Genomic DNA, 20970 nt, shown 5'->3' with positions numbered 1-20970 from the left:
ATGACATTTGAGGAGCATTTCATGGCTGAAGAGAACAAGGAAACCATCTAGTTCAACTGCTTTATTTTACAGATCAACCCAGTGAAGTGAGATGGTTCCCAGGGTTTATACAGAATTGCTGAAAGAACTAAGCCTAGAATCCCGGTCTCTGGACTCTCTCCTTTAAACAATTACTCTTAAAAATAAAGACAAAACCATCTAGCATTTTCTTGCCTGATGTCAGTTTTTAAAGAAAGAAATCATCACTGAAGAGAAAAAAAGAATTTCCAAATAATGAAAGAGTAAAGACAGACTATTTTCAAGCTGACAACAGGATGCACAATATATAATTAGCAATCAGCAGTTCTAGTGCATTTCATGCTCAGCAGCTGCTGGGTGACACTCTCTTTACCCAGTTAAATTCCAAATGCTTCTGATGATCTTGGGTATATATCATGGCAAACAGTATAGGACAGGGATCTGCCTTGTGATATCACACAAGTTCATTTAAAAATTAGCCTGGATTAGCTGGAATGACCTGTCAGGTTCCTGTTTTCCCTACTAGCCATGTGACTGAGCATTGGCTCATAGTATTTTTAACTATACCGGTTTTAAAATTAGATTGTAGGATACTTTGGAGGCTAAGGCAGCACAAGGGTTAAAAACTGTTCGGGCTTTAGAGTTGGAAAATATAAAATTAAATCCCACCTCTAGCACTTACAAGCCATGGGACTTTGGGCAAGTGATTTAATATCTGAAACCGTGTTCCTTCATTTGTAAAATGAGATGGTAATACCTACCCCTAGGGTGAGTCAGATATGCACAACAATCACTAGCACAGTACCTGACCCATAAAAGGTAGTTATCACCATTATACCATTCTGATCCAGCAGCAATATCTTCACTAAGATGATAGAACTAAAAAAAAAATACTTGTGCTTAAAAAGACTTTTAAAAAAGTGTTTTCATAATGAAATATTTCAGGCATACATGTAAGTGTAAATTATATAATAAACAGTGGTGCACCCACAACTGAGCTTTGAAAAAATAAATCAAGATAATTTATTTAAATGTGCTCTTAAAATCAGACTTGGGATCTTGAAAAACAAAGACTTGCAATGTTCTTTTCTGTTCAGCTTTCTAAGAGTATTCAACACAATATATTCAACAGCCTTACACTACATTTCAGGTATTTTGTCAGGCAATTACTAAGCAGTTTTTCTTAATACTTTGTGAGCACTACCTGTATTCTCTCAAGCCAACCTTTTCCTAATTCCCTTTGTTAAGTGCTTATAAGTTAACATCTTTTTTCAGGTTATACACTCTATGCCTGCACAGCTATTCATTAAAAACTCTTCTTCCTTTCATTTGAAGTTATCCTAACATCTACACTGATTTTCTTCACATATTGTTAGGAGGAGTGGGGTGAGGTCTGAATCCTACTCTTCTCTCCTTCCTTCCTCCTCATCCCTCTGGTACTCACTTAAAAATTTTTAGACTTTAGAAGGAGAAAAGGCCGGGTGCAGTGGCTCACACCTGTAATGCCAGATGTGGCCACTCTGGGAGGCCAAGGTGGGAGGATTGCTTGAGCCCAGGAGTTCAAGACCAGCCTGGGCAACACAGTGAGACCCTGTCTCTACAAATAAATACATAAATAAATAAAATTAAAAACAAAAAAAGGAGAAAAATTGGAAAACAAATTTAAGAAATAGTAAAATCCAATAGCTGACATTTGTGTTTTACTGCATATTAAACTACTCCAAGCATTTTGTACGTTATTTCATAAAATAATCTTCACAATAACCTTAATAACCAGTTATTACATATTACTATTATTCCTAACTTAAAGATGAGGAAACTAAAGCATAGTCATCTAAGTGGTAGATCTTATCCAGAATCTGCCAAAACATCACACTGTAAAAATTCACAATTATATCAAAGTTCTACTATTTTATTCAGTGAAATAAGACAACTAGAGTACCACGGGAGTTTCATTTGTGTGGGGCTAACTTATCACTTACCTCACTAGTGAACATGGCACAGAAGTAATCACTACAGGCAGCCAGCACAATCCGATGGGCAGGGAAGTCCTTCTGCTCTACTCTCAATGTCACATCACAGAGGGTATTGCTCTTCCTGAGGGAGTTCATTGAATTGAGGATGGATTTAGCATGAGTATTTGTCATTATGTCTTTGGGGGCCATAATGCCTCCCATAAAGCAGTGCGGAGAAAAAACAAAATGGGTCCTTGGATTCTGAAGCTACAAGAGAAAAAAAACAATGAGCATATTCAAAGAACTAGGGAAACTGAACATATTTAATTAGTTTTACAAATTAAGAACCTAAGAGGCTTCCCTCAGACCCAAACATACACAAGTTGAGGGCACTCCTATGCCTGGCATCACCACCACTATCTAGCCACTATCTAGTACATGTAAAAGTTCTCTCTTCTTTCTCTGAATTCCTCTATCACGGAGTGTCCCTACCACTTGACATTTATTATGATCAATGCTGAAACGTAAGTAGAGATAAACAATATATGTCCTGTAAATCTTCACAAGGTTCTTGTCTCAAATGACAAATTGAAAATATACAATTTCTTAAAGGTGTTATATCATTACTATTTAATATCCTTAAGTAGATAAGTATTTAGAGGCTGAGGATCCTGCTTTATATGTATGCTTTCTATCCTAGAAGTTGCACAATGAATGTTTACAATTTAATGTAAGAAAAAGTGTGTATTCAACTTCAACTTAGAGAGAGAAAGGCCAGTCAGTAAAAATAAACTTTTTTCTAAAGAAGTAGCCAAATAATTATGTCTGATGACTTTCAGCTATATCTGGATTTCTTCTTAAAATGAAACTTCAGGCCAGGCCCAGTAGCTCACGCCTGTAATCCCAGCACTTTAGGAGGCTGAAATGGGTGGATCAGTTGAGGTCAGGAGTTTGACACCAGCCTGGCCAACATGGTGAAACCTAGCCTCCACTAAAAATACAAAAAATAGCCAGGTGTGGTGACGCGCGCCTGTAATCCTAGCTACCAAGGAGGCTGAGGCACGAGAATCGCTTGAACCCAGGAGGTGGAGGTTGAATTGAGATGAGATCACACCACTGCACTCCAGCCTGGCAATAGGGCGAGACTCTGTCTCAAAAAAAAAAAAAAAAAAAGAAACTTCAATTGACCTATTACCCTAACTGAATAGTGGAAACCACGCAAGTTATCGATGGACTTACACTTGCTTAAGATATTGAAGCTCCTCAACAAGAGGGTATTCCTACTCTATATCTGTAAATGTCCATTACTGGTTAACGAATCAATATTGGAATCCAAAACTTTCTGAAACGATCCGGCGGGGCGGGGGTAGGGGGACGGCAGGAAATCAAACTGTGGTCTCCAGAAGTTCGCAACTCACAAGTAATTTTTCAACAGGAAAAATGAGATCCTAAATTCTCATCTACTTCTGTTTATAGTTGGCATTTTACTCTATAAGCACTATAGATAATCTCTCCAACAACTGCATGACCCATTTTACAGAAAAGGGGGTGATTCATCAAAGCATATGTTTTTCAAAAAGACTTAAGTCAACTTAGTTTCAACTCTAGGGGTGCAAAAAGAGTCTGGAACAAATGTCCATTTACAGTGAAGACAGCCTGGGGGGTGTTTTATCGTTTCCGTGCCAAAATGACAGTACCCCTAGTGCAGAGTGGCCTTCCTTCTAGAGGATTCCTGCCTCAACACTCCAAGTCTCAGCATATCCTTCACCCTCACCCTTCTGAAGTGACCTATTTTCTAGAACTTCCGTTAACATCTGAATAGAGGGATTCCACTTCGGGAGATTCGGGGCAGGAATGGGGTAGTAAATTCCGGAAAGACTACATTCTAGAGAAGGAAACGAACTCCTTCCTTCTGATACCACCAGGCATATGACCGGCGCCGCCAGATGGAGGTATCGCAGGGGGGCAATTCAGGGGAGAGTTGAGAGGGCGACTGAGGCCAGATGCCCCGCCCCCCGCCAGCCTTCCTCCTCTCTCCGGCATGTCTCCCATTCCGCCTTACAGGGAGACCAAGGATGGGGGGTAGGGCCATAACCCGGAGTTGACGGACAGGAAGGGAAGGGCTGACTGCCATCACTTCCGCGCAACTCACCTCCGCTCCCGAGCCCACACAGCAGCGCCGGGCCCGTCCCCAGCCTGTGGGGATGGAGTGGGGCGCGGGGCCAGCAGGCGGCTCAGGAAGAGCCGAAGAGCCGCCGCCGCCGCCCCCACCCGGAGGCTCTGGAGGCTCTGGAGCCGTCCAGGTCTGGTCCCTGCGGCCGCGCGACGTGATGACGCAATGCAGCTGGAGCACCGCCCTCCTCCCGCTCGAGTCTGCATCACGTGAAGAGGTGGTGTCACGTGACCTGCCTGTACCCTCGTGCCGGGCCTCTGCACGTTTCTAGGAAGCCGAATTAGAAAAAGGTCTGGTGGGCAGGGCATGGTGGCTCACGCCTGTAATCCCGGCACTTTGGCAGGCCGAGGCGAGCGAATTACCTGAGCTCCGGAGTTCCACACCCGCCTGGGGAACACGGCAAAACCCCGTTTCTAAAAAAAAAAAAAAAAATTAGCCCGGCGTGGTGGCCCCGACTGTAGTCCCAGCTACTCGGGAGGCTGAGGCAGGAGGATCACTTGAGCTAGGCGCAGCGGTTGCAGTGAGCCAGAGTCGCCACTGCAGAGACCCTGTTGAAAAAAAAAAAAAAAAAAAAAAAAAAAAAAGTCCGGGCGTGGTGGCTCACGCCTATAATCCCTGCACTTTGGGAGGCCAAGGCGGGTGTATTACTTGAGGTCAGGAATTTGAGACCAGCCTGGCCAACATGGTGAAACCCCATCTGTACTAAAAATACAAAAAACATTAGCCGGGCGTTGTCGCACGCGTCTGTAATCCCAGCTACTCAGGAGGCTAAGGCAGGAGAATCGCTAGAACCCGGGAGGCGGAGGTTGCAGTGAGCAGAGATCGCGCCACTGCACTCAAGCCTGGGCGACCGACTGAAACGCCGTCTCCAAAAAAAAAAAAAAAAAAGAAAGAAAAAACAAAAAAGGCCGGATGTTGTGGGGTCCGGCAGGGAGCCTGGGAATGTATCTACAGCTCAGCGACTGTCTGAGCCTGAGTTCCTCCCTACTGCTCACGAGGCAGGGCACGCAGAGAGAATTCCAACGCTTAATATGCCAAGCATCTGATTGCAGCAAGTATGTTTTACCTTCCAGGTACTGAGAAACTTTTTGACATCGAGAAAACCCACAGAGGCCTCAAATTTTTTCACGTCCATTGTCCACAATGGCCTTTTCGTGCCGAACAACGCTGCGGCGAGAATCCTCTGAGCCCTACGACCCACAGACCTCAGTATATACTCTGCATCATAATGGTCCCTGTCATCACCTATGAATTGATTCTAAGGAAATTCTAATTGATTCAGTAAATTCTAATTGATTTTGGTGCACTTATCTTAGTGACTGAAAAGGCAAAGAGGTTAATTAGTTCAGCTTATCTCAATGTCTAGACAAATTGTGTTTGGTAATACTATTTTTCTCTGTGAGCCCTTTGATTTTTTTTTTTTTTTTTTTTTTTTTGAGACGGATTCTCACTCTGTAGCCTAGGCTGGAATGCACTAGCGCGATCTCAGCTCACTGCAACCTCCGCCTCCCGGGTTCAAGCGATTCTTCTGCCTCAGCCTCCCGTAGTAGCTGGGACTACAGGCGCACGCCACCACGCCAGACTAATTTTTGTATTTTTAGTAGAGACGGTGTTTGGCCATCTTGGCCGGGGTGGTCTCGAATTCCTGACCTTGTGATCCGCCCGCCTTGGCCTCCCAAAGTGCTGGGATTACAGACGGAAGCCACACCCCCTGGCCCTTTGATTCTTAAGGATTCTAAAACCATAGCCAAGTGGGTAGCATTCTAAATTTACATTGTGTCCCCATCTTCCATATCATACCTTCCTGATCTAAAACTGTCCCTGACTTACATATTGTAGAGAAGAGTGCAAGATTGGTATAAAATTTATTGGGGGCATTTTGGAAATATTCGTCGATTTTAATAAAATTTTTCTTCACATATACTCGTGCACATGTAAAACAATGTATGTACAAGATTGCTAACTGCAGCATTGTTTGTAGATTAGATTGACAACAACCTTAAATGTCCGTTAGTAGGGGACTGATTCAATAAAGTATAGTACATCCATAAAATCCAATACCATGAAGCTGTGAACAATTTATATACTCTATTATTGGTGCAAAAAGGTGGAAGATATATTCATATTTACATGTGTATGTGTAAACTGTATTTGAAAAGACAAAATAAATTGGTAACATTGGTTTCTTTGGGGAAAGGAACTGTCTGGTTGTGAGACAGGGTGGGAAGGAGATTTTTGCCCTTTATAATTTAGTTTGCCTTTTGAATTTTGCATCATGTGAATTAAAAATAATGTTAAGAGCCTGGTGCGGTGGTGTGCACCTGTTGTCCTATCTACTTTGGAGACTGAAGCGGGAAGATTGCTTGAGCCCCGAAGTTCATGACCAGCCTGGGCAACATAGCAAGACCACGCCTCAAAATATATTTATATGTTCAATTTTTTTGAAAAGTAAAAATAGGCTGGGCACAGTGGCTCATGCCTGTAATCCTAACACCTTGGGAGGCCGAGGCAGGCGGATCACCTGATGTCAGGAGTACCAGACCAGTCTGGGCAACATGGCAAAACCCCGTCTCTACTAAAAATAAATTAGCTGGTCATGGTGGCCTGAGCCTGAAATCCCAGCTACTCGGTAGGCCGAGGCCAGATAATCGCTTGAACCTGGGGAGCAGAGGTTGCAGTGAGTTGAGGTCACCCCACTGCACTCCAGCCTGGGCAACAGGGCAAGACTCCATCTCAAATAAAGTAATTAATTAAATAAAATAAAAAGTAAAAATACTTCCTTGTTTTCAGGATGTGAAATAGTACTTTAATGATATTGCCTAATTCCTGGTGGCTAAATTAAGGATTTTTCCAAATATGAAAAGGCACTTAATAAAAGCAGCTTTGTTTAGAGTATGCCCACTCCTTTTATTCACAAAATAAAAGATGAAGAAGCTGTTAGCAAGAATATCACACCAAAGGAACTAGTTCAGACTTCTGACTTTTTTCTTTTTTTTTTCTTTTTAATATTTGTGTGTACATAGTAGGTGTATATATTTAGGGGGTACAAGAGGGATTTTGATACAGGCATGTAATGTGTATGAATCACATCATAGAAAGTTGGGTATCCATCCCCTCAAGCATTTATCCTTGTATTACAAATAATCCAAGTATACTTTTAGTCATTTTAAAATGTACAATTCAATTATTATTGACTGTACTCACCCTGTTCTATCAAATACTAGGTCTTATTCATTCTTGCTACTTTTTTGGTACCCATTACCCTCCCCACCTTCCTCCAGTCCCCACTGTCCTTCCCAGCCTCTGGTAATCATCCTTCTACTTTCTGTCTCCATGAGTTCGAATGGTTTGATTTTTAGATCCCACAGATAAGTGAGAACATGCTATGTTTGTCTTTCTGTGCCTGGTTTATTTCACTTAACATAATGACCTTCAGTTTGATCCATGTTGTTGTAAATGACAGAATCTCATTATTTTTAATGACTGAATAGTACTCCATCATGAATAAATACCACATTTTCTTTATCCATTCATCTAACCTAAGTTGATGGACACTTAGGTTGCTTCCAAATCTTAGTGAACATGCTGCAACAAACATGGAAGTGCAGATATCTTTACAACACACTGACTTACTGTATTTCTTTTTTTTTGAGACAGAATCTCACTCTGTTGCCCAGGCTGCCGTGTGGTGGTGCTCTCTCAGCTCACTGCAACCTCCGCCTCCCAGGTTCAAGCAATTTTTCTGCCTCAGCCTCTCAAGTAGCTGGGACTACAGGTGCCCACCACCACGCCTGCTAATTTTTGTAGTTTTAGTAGAGACAAGGTTTCACATATTGGCCAGGCTGGTCTTGAACTCCTGACCTCGTGATCCACCCACCTCAGTCTCCCAAAGTGCTGGGATTACAGGCATGAGCAACTACACACAGCTGATTTACTTTCTTTTGGGTATATACACAGTAGTGGGATTGCTGGATTGTATGGTAGTTCTAGGTTTAATTTTTTGAGGAGCCTCCAAACTGTTCTCCATAGTGGTTGCACTAATTTACATTTCCACCAATAGTGTACAAGGGTTCCCTTTTCTCATATTGTTGCCAGCATTTGTTATTGCCTGACTTCTGGATAAAAGCCATTTTAACTGGGATGAGATGATACCTCATGTAATTTTGGTTTGCATTTCTCTGATTAATGATGTTGAGCACCTCTTCACATGCCTGTTTGCCATTTTTATGTCTTTTTTTGAGAAATGTCTAAATATTTTGCCCACTTCTATTTTTTAAATATTTATTTATTTATTTTGAGACAGGGTGTTATTCTGTCACCCAGACTGGAGTGCAGTGGTATGATCTCAGTTCACTGCAACTGCAGCTCCCCTGTGTCCGGCTCTAGTGATCCTCCCACCTCAGCCTCCTGAGTAGCTAGTATTACAAGTGCATGCCACCACGCTCTGTTAATTTAAAAAAAATTTTTTTTATGAGAAGAGGTCTCACTATATTGCCCAGGCTGATCTGGAACTCTGGACTCAAGTGATGCACCTACCTCAGCCTCCCAAAGTTGGGATTACAGGTGTGAGCCACTGCACCTGGCCTTAACCAGATATAATCAGATTATTAGATTTTTTTCTATAGAGTTGTTTGAGCCCCTTATATATTCTGTTGATTCATCCCTTGTCAGATGAGTAATTTGCAAATATTTTCTCCCATTCTGTGGATTGTCTCTTCACTTTGTTGATTGTTTCCTTTGCTGTGCAGAATCTTTTTAACTTGATGGGATCCCATTTACCCATTTTTGCTTTGGTTTCTTGTGCTCGTGCAGTATTACGCAAGAAATTTTTTCCAACCCCACTGGAAACAAGAATTAAAAAAAAAAAAATAAAGAAATTTTTGCCCAGACCAATGTCATGGAGATTATCTCCAAAGTTTTCTTATCATGGTTTCATAGTTTGAGGTCTTAGATTTAAGTCTTTAATCCATGTTGATTTGATTTTTGTATACGGTGACAGATACAGAGCCTAATTTCGTTCTTCTGCATGTGGATATCCAGTTTCCCCAATACCATTTATTGAAGACACTCTTTTCCCCAGTGTATGTTCTTTGGGAGCTTTGTCGAAAATGAGTTCACCATAGGTATGCGGATTTGTTTCTGGATTCTCTGTTGTGTTCCATTGTTTTCTCTGTGTGTTTTTATGACAGTACTATGCTGTTTTGGTTACTATAGCTCTGTAGTATAATTTGAAGTCAGGTAATGTGATTCCTCCCATTTTATTATTTTTGCTCAGGATAGATTTGTCTACTCTAGGTCTTTTGTGCTTTCATATACATTTTAGGATTGTTTTTTATGTTTCTGTGAAGAATGTTATTGGTATTTTAGAGATTGCATTGAATCTGTAGATTGCTTTGGGTAATATGGACATTTTAATAATATCGATTCTCCCAATCCATTAACATGGAATATCTTTTTATTTTTTGACATTTTTCTTCTATTTCTTTCATCAGTGTTTTATAGTTTTCATTGTAGAGATTTTTTTTTTTTTTTTGAGATGGAGTCTCGCTCTGTCACCCAGGCTGGAGTGCAGTGGCCGGATCTCAGCTCACTGCAAGCTCCGCCTCCCGGGTTCACGCCATTCTCCTGCCTCAGCCTCCCGAGTAGCTGGGACTACAGGCGCCCGCCACCTCGCCCGGCTAGTTTTTTTTTTTGTATTTTTTAGTAGAGACGGGGTTTCACCGTGTTAACCAGGATGGTCTCGATCTCCCGACCTCGTGATCCGCCCGTCTCGGCCTCCCAAAGTGCTGGGATTACAGGCTTGAGCCACCGCGTCCGGCCTTTTTTTTTTTTTTTTTTTCCTGAGATGGAGTCTCACTCTGTCGCCCAGACTGGAGTGCAGTGATGTGATCTTGTACTGCAAATTTCGCCTCCCAGGTTCATGCCATTCTCCTGCCTCAGCCTCCCAAGTAGCTGGGACTACAGATGCCCGCCACCATGCCCGGCTAATATTTTGTAGTTTTAGTAGAGATGGGGTTTCACCGTGTTAGGCAGGATTATCTCAATCTCCTGACCTCATGATTTACCTGCCTCGGCCTCCCAAAGTGCTGGGATTACAGGCGTGAGCCACCACACCTGGCCGAGATTTTTTATTTCTTTGGTTAATTCCTCAGTATTTTTAATTTGTGGTTATTGTAAATGGGATTACTTTTTTAAAATTTCTTTTTCAGATTGTTCGCTGTTGGCATATAGAAATGCTACTGATTTTTGTATGTTGATTATGTATCCTGCAACTTTACTGAATTTATCAGTTCTAATAGTTTTTTGGTGGAATCTTTAGGTTTTTCCAAATGTAAGATCATGTCATCTGCACACAAGGATAATTTGACTTTTTCCTTTCCAATTTGGATGGCTTTATTTCTTTCTCTTGTCTGCTTGCTCTAACTAGGACTTCCAGTACTATGTTGAATAACAGTGGTGAAAGTGGGCATCTTTTCAGGTTCCAGATCTAAGAGGAAAGGCTCTCAGTTCAATACAAGCTGTAGGTCTGTCATATATGGCTTTTATTATGTTGAAGTATGTTCCTTCTATCCTTAGTCTTTTGAGAATTTTTTTCTTTTTTTTTCTTTTTTTTTTTTTTTTTTAGCCGGAGTCTTGCTCTGTCACCCAGGCTGGAGTGCAGTGGCTGGAGTGCAGTGGCACGATCTCAGCTCACTGCAAGCTCTGCCTGCCGGGTTCACGCCATTCTCCTGCCTCAGCCTCCCGAGTAGCTGGGAGTACAGGCGCCTGCCACCTCGCCCGGCTAGTTTTTTGTATTTTTTAGTAGAGATGGGGTTTCACCGTGTTAGCCAGGATGGTCTCGATCTCCTGACCTCGTGATCCGCCCGTCTCGGCCTCCCAAAGTGCTGGGATTACAGGCTTGAGCCACCGCGCCCGGCCGAGAATTTTTTTCATGAAGGGATGTTGAACTTTATCAAATGCTTTTTCAGCATTAATTGGAAGGATCATATGATTTCATTCATTTAACATGATGTATCACATTGACTGATTTGCATATGTTGAATCATCCTTGCAATCCCTTGGAAAACCCCACTTGGTCATGATGAATAATCTTTTAAATGTATAGTTGAATTTGGTTTGAAAGTATTTTGTTGAGAATGTTTGCATCAATATTCATCAGATATGTTGGACTGTAGTTTTTTTTTGTTTTTTTGTTTTTTGATGTGTCTTTGTCTGGTTTTGGTATCAGGGTAACACTGGCCTTGTAGAATGAATTTGGAAGTATTCCCTCCTCCTCTATTTTTTGGAACAGTTTGAGTAGGATAGGTATTACTCTCATTACAAATGTTTGGTAGAATTCAGCAGTGAAGCCATCAGGTCCCATGCTTTTCTTTACTGAGAGACTTTTTATTACAGATTTGATCTTGTTACTTCTTACTTGTCTGTCCAGGTTTTGGATTTCTTCATTGTTCAATCTTGGTAAGTTTTATGTGTCTAGGAATTTATCCATTTCTTCTAGGTTTTCCAATTTATTGGCATATAGTTGCCCATAGTAGCCATTTTTTTGTTGTTGTTGATCTTTTGTATTGTTTTCTTCATTTCAAATTCACTTATTTCTGCTCTGATCGTTATTATTTCTTTTCTTCTACTAATTTTGGTCTCTGTTTGTTCTTACTTTTCTAATTCTTTAAGATGCATCGTTAGATTTTTATTTGAAGTTTTTCTTCTTTTTTGATGTAGGCACTTTTAGCTATAAATTTCCTTCTTAATACTGCTTTCACCATATCCTATAGGTTTTGGCATATTGTCCTTCCATTATCATTTAATAAATTTTTCAATTTCCTTCTTAATTTCTTCATTGACCCACTGGTCATTCAGGAGCATGTTGTTTGATTTCCATGTGTTTATATAGTCTCCCAAACTCCTCTTGTTATTGATTTCTAGTTTTATTCCATTGTGGTCAGAATCTTTTAAGACTTGTTTTGTGATCTAACATATGGTCTGTCCTTGAGAATGATCCATATGCTGAGGATAAGAATGTGTGTTCTGCAGCCACTGGATGAAATGTTCTGTAAATATCTTTTAGGTTAATTTATTCTATAGTGCAGATTAAGTTCAATGTTTCTTTGTTGGTATTCTGTCTGGGAGATCTGTCCAGTACTGAAAGCGGAGTGTTGAAGTCTTCAGCTATTATTGTGTTGGGGCCTATCTCTGTCTTTAGCTCTAATAATATTTGCTTTATATACCTGGGTGCTTCAGTGTTAGATGCATATATGTTTACAAGCATTATATCCTCTTGCTGAATTGTCCTGTTTATCATTATTTAATGATCTTCTTTGTCTTTTCTTGTTTTTGTCTTAAAATCTATTTTATGTGATACAAGTATAGCTACTCCTGCTCAAGTTTCTATTGGCATGGAGTATTTTTTATCCCATTATTTTTAGTTTCTGTGTATCTTTATAGGTGAAGTGTGCTTTCCATAGGCAACAGATCATTGGGTCTTGTTTTTTCATCCATTCAGCCACTCTATCTTTGATTGAAGAGTTTATCCATTTACATTTAATGTTGTTATTGATAGGTAGAGACTTGCTTCTGCTGTTTTATTATTTGTTTTCTGGTCTTCTCTTCCTTCTTTCCTTCCTTCCTGTCTTTCTTTCAGTGAAGGTGATTTTCTCTGGTTGTATGCTTTAATGTCTTGCTTTTTATCTTTTGTGTATTCATTGTATGTTTTCAATTTGAGGTTACCACAAAGCTTGCAAATACCATATTCTAACCCATTATTTTAAACTGATGATGACTTAACACTTATTGCATAAACATGCAAAAACTAGTAAAAACTCTACACTTTTTCATCCCACACTCTCTTTAACTTTCTGTTGTTTTCTTTTACGTCTTATTGTACTATCCATGTCTTGAAAGTTGTTGTAGTTATTATTTTGGATTGGTTCATCATTTAGCCTTTCTACTTAAGAGCAGTTTACCCACCACAATTACAGTGTTATACTGTTTTTCTGTGTTCTGTTACCAGTGAGTTTTTTACCCGCAGATGATTTCTTCTTGCTCATTCACATCCTTTTCTTTCAGATTGAAGAATTCCCTTTAGCATTTATTGTAGGACGGTCTGGTGTTGATGAAATCCCTCAATTTTTGTTTGTCTGGGGAGGCCTTTATTTTTCCTTCATGAAGGATATTTTTGCCAGATATGCTATTCTAGAGTAATTTTTTTCCTTCAGCACTTTAAATATGTCATGCCATGCTCTCCTGGAGTGTAAGGTTTCCACTGAGAAGTCTGCTGCCAGATGTATTGGAGCCCCACTGTATGTTGTTTCTTTTCTCTTGCTGCTTTTAGGATTCTTTATCCTTGACCTTTGGGAGTTTGAGTATTAAATGTCTTGAGTTAGTCTTTGGGTTAAATCTGCTTGGTGTTCTATAACCTTCTTGTACTTGAATGCTGGTATCATTCTCTAGGTTTGAGAAGTTCTCTGATATTATCCCTTTGAATAAACTTTTTGACCCTATCTTTTTCTCTACCTCCTCTTTAACGCCACTAACTCTTAGAATTGCCCTTTTGAGGCTATTTTCTAGATCTTGTAGGCATGCTTCATTTTTTTTTTCTTTTTTCTTTTGGTTCCTCTGTGCATTTTCTTTCTTTTTTCTTTTTCTTTTTTCTTTTCTTTCTTTGAGACAGATTCTCATTCTGTTACCAGGCTGGAGTACAATGGCGTGATCTTGGCTCACAGTAACCTCTGTCTCCCAGGTTCAAGTGATTCTCCTGCCTCAGCCTTTCGAGTAGCTGGGACTACAGGCATGCACCACCACGCCCAGCTAATTTTTGTATTTGTAGTACAGACGGGGTTTCACCAGGTTGGTCAGGAGCGTCTCGGTCTCCTGACCTCATGATCCACCCGCCATGGCCTCCCAAAGTGCTGGAATTACAGGCATGAGCCACTGCACCTGGCCTGACTGTGTATTTTCAAACAGCCTGTCTTCAAGCTCACTAATTCTTTCTTCTGCTTGATCAGTTCTGCTATTAAGAGACACTGATATATTCTTCAGCATGTCAATTGCACTTGTCAACTCTAGACTATCTGGTTGATTCTTTTAATACTTTCAATCTCTCCGTTAAATTTATCTGATAGAATTCTGAATTCCTTCTCTGTGTTATCTTGAATTTCTTAGCATTTCCTCAAAACAGCTATTTTGAACTCTCTGTCTGAAAGGTCATGTATCTCTTTTTCTCCAGAATTTGTCCGTGGTGCCTTACTTAGTTCATTTGGTGAGGTTATGTTTTCCTGGATGGTGCTGATGCGTGTCAATGTTTCTCAGTGTTTGGGCATTAACAAGTTAGTTAGTTATTATAATCTTCACTGTCTGGGCTTGTTTGTCCCTGTCCTTCTTGGGGAGGCTTTCCAAGTATTTTAAGGGACTTGGACCCCAAGCGCAGTAATTCTGTGTTTTTTGCAGACTCATAGAGGTACTGCCTTGGTGGTCTTGCATAAGATCCAGAAAAATTCTCTGGATTATCAGGCAGAGACTCTTGTTCTTTTCCCTTACTTTCTCCCAAATAAACAGAGTATCTCTCTGTGTGCTGCACCACCTGGAACTGGGGGTGTGGTGATGCAAGGACCCTGTGGCCATCACTGCTGGGACTGTGCTTGGTCAGACCTGAAGCCAGTCCAGCATTAAGTCTTTTCCAAAGCCCTTCCCTTCAGGGCAGTGAGCTTCCCCAGGCACCAGGTGTGTCCAGAGATGCTGTCTGGGAGCCAGGGACTGGAGTTCAAAACCTCAACAGTTTACTTGATGTTTATTCTACTGCAGCTAGGTTGGCACTCAACCTCAATACCAAGTCCTTCTCACTCTTCCCTCCCCTTTACACAGGCATAGGAGCTTCTCCCTGTGGCCACCACAACCACCATTCCATGGGTTCTTCCAGGCCACCACCCATGTTCACTTAAAGCCCAAGGACTCTTCCATCTGCTTGTGGTAAATGCTGCCAGGCCTGGGACTCACCCTTCAGGGTGGTGTGCTCCATTCTGGCCCAGGGCAGGTCCAGAAATATTGTTCAAGAGCCTAGGCCTGGACTTGGGGACCCCAAAAGGCTGCTTGTTGCTCTGCCCCACTGTGCCTGAGCTAGTATCTAAGGTGTATAACAAAGTCCTTTTACTTTTCCCTCTGCTGTTTCTCAAGCAGAAGGAGTCTTTCACTGTAGCCATCACAGCTTGGGATGTGCTGGGTCACGCCTGAAGCCAGCACATCTCAGAGCCCAAGGCCCACAGTGTACTCCCTGGATATCACTGCTGGTTATTCAAAGCCCAAGGGCTCTTTAGTCAGCAGGTGATCAATCTTGCCAGGACTGGGTCCTTTCTTTCAAGGAAGTGGGTTTCCTTTTGACCCAGAGTCTGGCTAGAAATGTCACTCAGAAGCTAGGGTCTTGAATGGAGGCCTCATAGCTCTGCCTGGTGCCCTAACCTACTGTGCTCAGCTGGTATCTAAGATGCAAGGCAAAGTCCTCTTTACTCTTTGCTTTTCTCTCCTTAAGCAGAAAGGAGTCCCTTTTATTGCTGGAAGCTGCAATGAAGCAAGGGAGGGATGGCACAAGCAATCCCTTAGCGGCTATAGATATTGTCTCCTTAGGTCACGTGCCACACTAGTCCACTGGCTCTAAGCTCAGCCCAGCACTAAGGACTGCCTAGGGATTGCAGTCCTCATGTCCTAGACTGCCTTTCAAGTTTACCTAGAACTACAGAGCACTTCAGCTCATGGTGGTGAGGCTTGCAGAGAAACTCAAGTTCTAACTGCTGGGATGGGTGATTCTCTTCTGGTTTAGGCTAGTCCAAATGCTCCCTCTGTACATGGGCACTGGCTGAGCCCTGCATGGTTTTATTCCCCACTGTGACAGGGCAGCACTAAGTTCAATGTACAGTCTCCTGGTTGCTGTGTTCTCCCTCTCCCAAGTGCAGATTCCGTCTCCATGTCGCATGGCTACTGCTGGGGGATGGAGGGTGGCATTGGCAATTCAAGACTGTCTGTCTTGCCTTCCTCAATGCCTCTTACAGCAATATGTAGTTAAAACCAGGTACAGCAATTGCTCACCTGATTTTCTGTTCTTGTGAGTGCTTTTCTGTGTATAGATATTGGTTAAAATTTGGTGTTCTGGCCGGGCACAGTGGCTCAAGCCTGTAAGCCCAGCACTTTGGGAGACTGAGGCGGGTGGATCACGAGATCAGGAGTTGAAGACCAGCCTGGCCAAATGGTAAAACCCCCTCTCTAAGAAAAATACAAAAAAATAAAATTAGCCGGGCATGGTGACAGGTGCCCATAATACCAGCTGCTTGGGAGGCTGAGGCAGGAGAATCCCTTGAACTCGGAGGGCAGAGGTTGCAGTGAGCCGAGATTATGCCACTGCACTCCAGCCTGGGCGACAGAGTGAGACTCTGTCTCAAAAAAAAAAAAAAAAGGCCGGGCGCGGTGGCTCAAGCCTGTAATCCCAGCACTCTGGGAGGCCGAGGCGGGCGGATCACGAGGTCAGGAGATCGAGACCATCCTGGCTAACACGGTGAAACCCCGTCTCTACTTAAAAAAATACAAAAAAACTAGCCGGGCGAGGTGGCGGGCGCCTGTAGTCCCAGCTATTCGGGAGGCTGAGGCAGGAGAATGGCGTAAACCCGGGAGGCGGAGCTTGCAGTGAGCTGAGATCCGGCCACTGCACTCCAGCCCGGGTGACAGAGCGAGACTCCGTCTCAAAAAAAAAAAAAAAGTGGGGTTCTGCGGGGAGGAATAGTATAGACTTCTATTCCACCATCTTGCTCCACCTCCTTCTCCTGACTCTTGTTTCCTTCAGGGTTACAGTCTTGGCATATATTTGGGTCTTTCTCTCATAGGACACTATCCTTCCCATACAAGAATATTCCCAGTCATTTGGATATCTGACCCAATACTCCACATCCCAGAATTCTGAGTTTCTTAGGTCTATTCTGGAGGGGTGGGTCTGGATAATGTGTCAGTCAGGTTCTATACATCATCTTGCCTTTATGGTTTGGACATTTGGTGTGATTCTGAGAGTTCATAGCTACTGAAGTGAGGGAAAACGGAGTTTTCCTTGGAACTCTAGATCAAGTACATAGAGTGTAGATGGAATCTGCAAACCCACCAGGCAAAGTACATTGCATTTTTGTACTGCCAGAGTATGGCAGACATGAGGATGCACCTCTCAGTTACTCACTGGGTGTAATCCAAGCAGTGCCTCTGTTGCTGCTTAGGACTTCATTCCCTGAATTTGCACCCAGGCCAAGGTTGTGCCCCCCAAAGGCTGCTGCCTACCCGTGACTAGGGAGAGCCGAGATATGCAGACAAACCCATTTCAGGGGAGATCGGACTCCTTTGTCAGTGAAGGGACTTGTCAACAGATCAAGGACCTCCCCGAAACAACTTTGCTGAACCTTCCTTAGATTGCAAGGCAGCTTAGAACGCTGTTCCCTATTCTCTTTTCCTCAAGGTCTAGTGGCTGTCCCAGTCTTCTCTGGGCCCCTTCCTATTTTCCTTTACATATAAGCATTTCCCCTAATAAAATATATGCACATTTAATTTCATCTTAGCAAGCACTTTCCTGAGAACTAGACTAACACGCAGGACATGTGAGAATTTCTTTGGGTCCTATTCATTTGCAATAATCCAAATTTACTAATGTTCCCAAAGTTATATTTTTTAAAAATTAAAAATGGATGGTGTATTAGTCTGTTCTCTGGCTGCTAACAAAGATATTCCCCAGACTGGATAATTTATAAAGGAAAAAAAAATTTTTTTTTGAGATAGAATCTTGCTCTGTTGTCCAGGCTGGACTGCAGTGGTGCAATCTCAGCTCGCTGCAACCTCTACCTCCCAGGTTCAAGCAAGTCTCCTGCCTCATCCTCCCACGTAGCTGGGATTACAGGCATGAGCCACCATGCCTGGCTGGTTTTTGTTTGTTTGTTTGTTTGAGACGGAGTCTCACTCTGTTACCCAGGTCAGAGTGCAGTGGTGTAATCTTGGCTCACTGCAACCTCTGCCTCCCAGGTTCAAGTGATTCTTGTGACTCAGCCTCCTAAGTAGCTGGGATTACAGGTGTCTGCCACCACACTCAGCTAATTTTTTTGTATTTTTAGTAGAGATGGGGTTTCACCATGTTGGCCAGGCTGTTCTTGAACTCCTGACCTCAAGTGATCCACCCACCTTGGCCTCCCAAAGTGCTGGGATTACAGGCGTGAGCCACTGAGCCTGGCCAGCCTGGCTGATTTTTGTATTTTTAGTAGAGACAGGGTTTCAGCATGTTGGCCAGGCTGGTACTGAACTCCTGACCTCAAGTGATCCACCCGCCTCGGCATCCCAACGTGCTGGGATTATAGGCGTGAGCCACCGTGCCCAGCCAGGAAAGAGTTTTAATTGGCTCACATTTCAGCATTCATGGGGAAGCCTAGGGAAACTTACAATCGTAGTGGAAGGGGAAGCAAACACATCCTTCTTCACATGGCCATGGCAAGAAGTGCCAAGTAAGAGGGGGAAAACCCCTTATAAAACCATCAGATCTCGTGGGAATTCACTCACTCTCATGAGAACAGCATGAGGGTAACCACCCCTATGATTAAATTACCTCCCACTAGATCCATCCCACGACACATGGGGACTATGGGAACTACAATTCAAAACGAGATTTGGGTGAGGACACAGCCAAACCATATCAGTCAATAGAAAACACACACACACACACACACCCCTCAAATTTAAAAAAAAACGAAAATTTTTTAAAAAAGAAAATGGATGGCTTATAGAGATAAGTTAGGCTCTCCCCTATTTTTTGATTTAGTGATAGGAAAAGGGGCAAAATCAGATTCTTAGCTTTTATTCTTCGCCTTTCTTTAATTCAAGTTCATCAGTGTTTTTGTTATTTGTTCTAGCACATAACAGGTCCTCAAGTATTTAGAAAGTAAGTGAATGAACCAGAAGTATGCAATTAGAGAAAGAAGGTAACAGTGACTTGCTGCTAGTTAGCAGTTCTGACAAAAGCAAGGGAAGATGTTGAAAACAGGAGCAAAAGGAATTTTTAAGTGACCTGAGTCTTTATAACATGGGCTTTAAATGAGAATGACCTGGATTCAGATACTGGCTCCAATCCTGTCCCTCACCTTAGGAAAAAGTATTAGTTTTCTGGAGGGATCTGAATTTGCAGCCACTAGTATTGAACTGGAAGGAAACCTAGATATCACACCTGATATAACTCCATCCATTTTCTAGATGAGGCAATAAGCAGATCCATAGCAGCTGAAATCCAGTGTGGTCCTCAAACCCGTTAGGTGCTACGCACTATGGAATAAGTAAATGACAGAAACACTAATGAACTGTCATTAAAGAAAGGCCGAGGTGGGCAGATCACTTGAGGTCAGGAGTTTGAGACCAGCCCCCGGCCAACATGGTGGAACCCCATCTCTACTAAAAATACAAAAATTAGCTGGGCTTTGTGGCATGTGCCTGTAATCCCAGCTACTTGGGAGGCTGAGGCAGAAGAATCGCTTGAACCCCAGTGAGCCAGGTTGCAGTGAGCTGAGATCGCACCATGGCACTCCAGCCTGGGTAACAGAGCAAGACTCTGTCTCAAAAAAGAAAAAAAAAAAGCCAAGAATGAAAGCTGAGAATCTGATTCTATCCCTTTCCTATTAGTGAATGAAGAACTAGGGGAAAGACTAACTTATTTTCTACCTACACTTACTATGTATTCCACAGAGTCAACGATATAAAATGACATACTAAAAGTAACAAATAGGTGCTCAATAAATGTTATCTCTTAGATCCTCTTTCCCTGATCTCGTCTAGTACGGGGAAATGAAGAAATACACATTAGGTTGTTTTTAAATTTATTTTATTTTATGTTTTTAAGAGATAGGCTCTTGCTGTGTCACCCAGACTGGTGTGCAGTGGTGTGGTAACAGCTCACTACAGCCTCCAACTCCCGGACTCGTGCAATCCTCCCCCACACACTAAGCCTTCTGAACAGCTATGGATCTCATTTCCTCATCTAGAACATGGAGTTGGATCAGATACGATCCCTAGGTTTCCTTCCATTTCTTATACTAGCGGCTGCAAACTCAGATGCCTGCAGGGGCCAGCAGATGACTGCACTGAGACCATCATTCTAGGTAGGGACCATGATGAACTGGAGAGCACCAGCCTTCTATAAAGGACATACATAACTGCTTTTGAGCCACCGTTGATGATTCTCACTGTGCAAGGCCAAACATGTCTATGGATGTTTTTGATGTACAGGTCATGAGTTTGTGACTTCTGCCAACAGTTCCTCAAGCATTTTTTAAGACTTAAAATGGTTTTGGATTAAACATATAAAACATTCATTGTATAAAGGCAGTAAGTATCACATGATCCTAGGCACAAGGATCACACATGTGGTCACCACCTAACTTCAAATAACACAAACTTTAAAGATTCTTAGTCCTTCAGAGGTAAACATTATTCTGAATTAACATTCCCTCTTTAAAGTTTTTATCGTGTTTGTATCCTTAAACCTATCATTAATTTAGCAAGTTTCTTAATTTTACATACATGCAATTATGCAAATGTATTCTGTTGCTTCCCTCCCTTCCTGCCAATCTTATTTCTGAGGCTCAACCATCTTGTTGCTTGTCACTGTAATTCATTTTCACCAGTAGTGTTTCATTATATGAATACACCAAGATACATTTTTCCATTCAACAGTTTTGGACATTTGGCTTGTTTGCAATATTTTGCTACTAGACAGTTGCAATGAACCCTTTGGCACAAGCCAGGTTTTTCAAGAGCAGTGTGTTTCGAAGCGCGAGT

The 20970-nt window shown here is 42.2% G+C and overlaps 2 protein-coding genes across 5 annotated transcripts in view; one reads left to right on the top strand and one right to left on the bottom strand.

Annotated features, from left to right (window-relative positions):
- Window positions 1-5370, bottom strand: part of KLHL12 (kelch like family member 12) — a 39319-nt gene extending 33949 nt beyond the window's left edge. The window contains exons 1-2 of one of the 4 annotated variants that reach the window (XM_050763572.1): window positions 5213-5370; window positions 2001-2240 (exon numbers count right to left, since the gene is read on the bottom strand). In XM_050763572.1, the coding sequence (XP_050619529.1) occupies window positions 2001-2240; window positions 5213-5281 (309 nt within the window). In that variant the 5' untranslated portion in view covers window positions 5282-5370. Of the gene's footprint in view, window positions 1-2000; window positions 2241-4125; window positions 4313-5212 lie in introns of those variants that run through there. The other 3 variants (XM_050763580.1, XM_050763590.1, XM_050763596.1) reach the window with 3 other exon arrangements.
- TMEM183A (transmembrane protein 183A) overlaps window positions 1-20970 on the top strand; it is a 604310-nt gene that overhangs the window by 446672 nt on the left and 136668 nt on the right. The window lies entirely within an intron of this gene.

Source organism: Macaca thibetana, chromosome 1, assembly GCF_024542745.1.
Source record: "Macaca thibetana thibetana isolate TM-01 chromosome 1, ASM2454274v1, whole genome shotgun sequence".
Lineage (NCBI taxonomy): Eukaryota > Metazoa > Chordata > Mammalia > Primates > Cercopithecidae > Macaca > Macaca thibetana.
The sequence above is the reverse complement of the archived record's forward strand: the minus strand, read 5'-3'. Positions and strand labels throughout refer to the sequence as shown.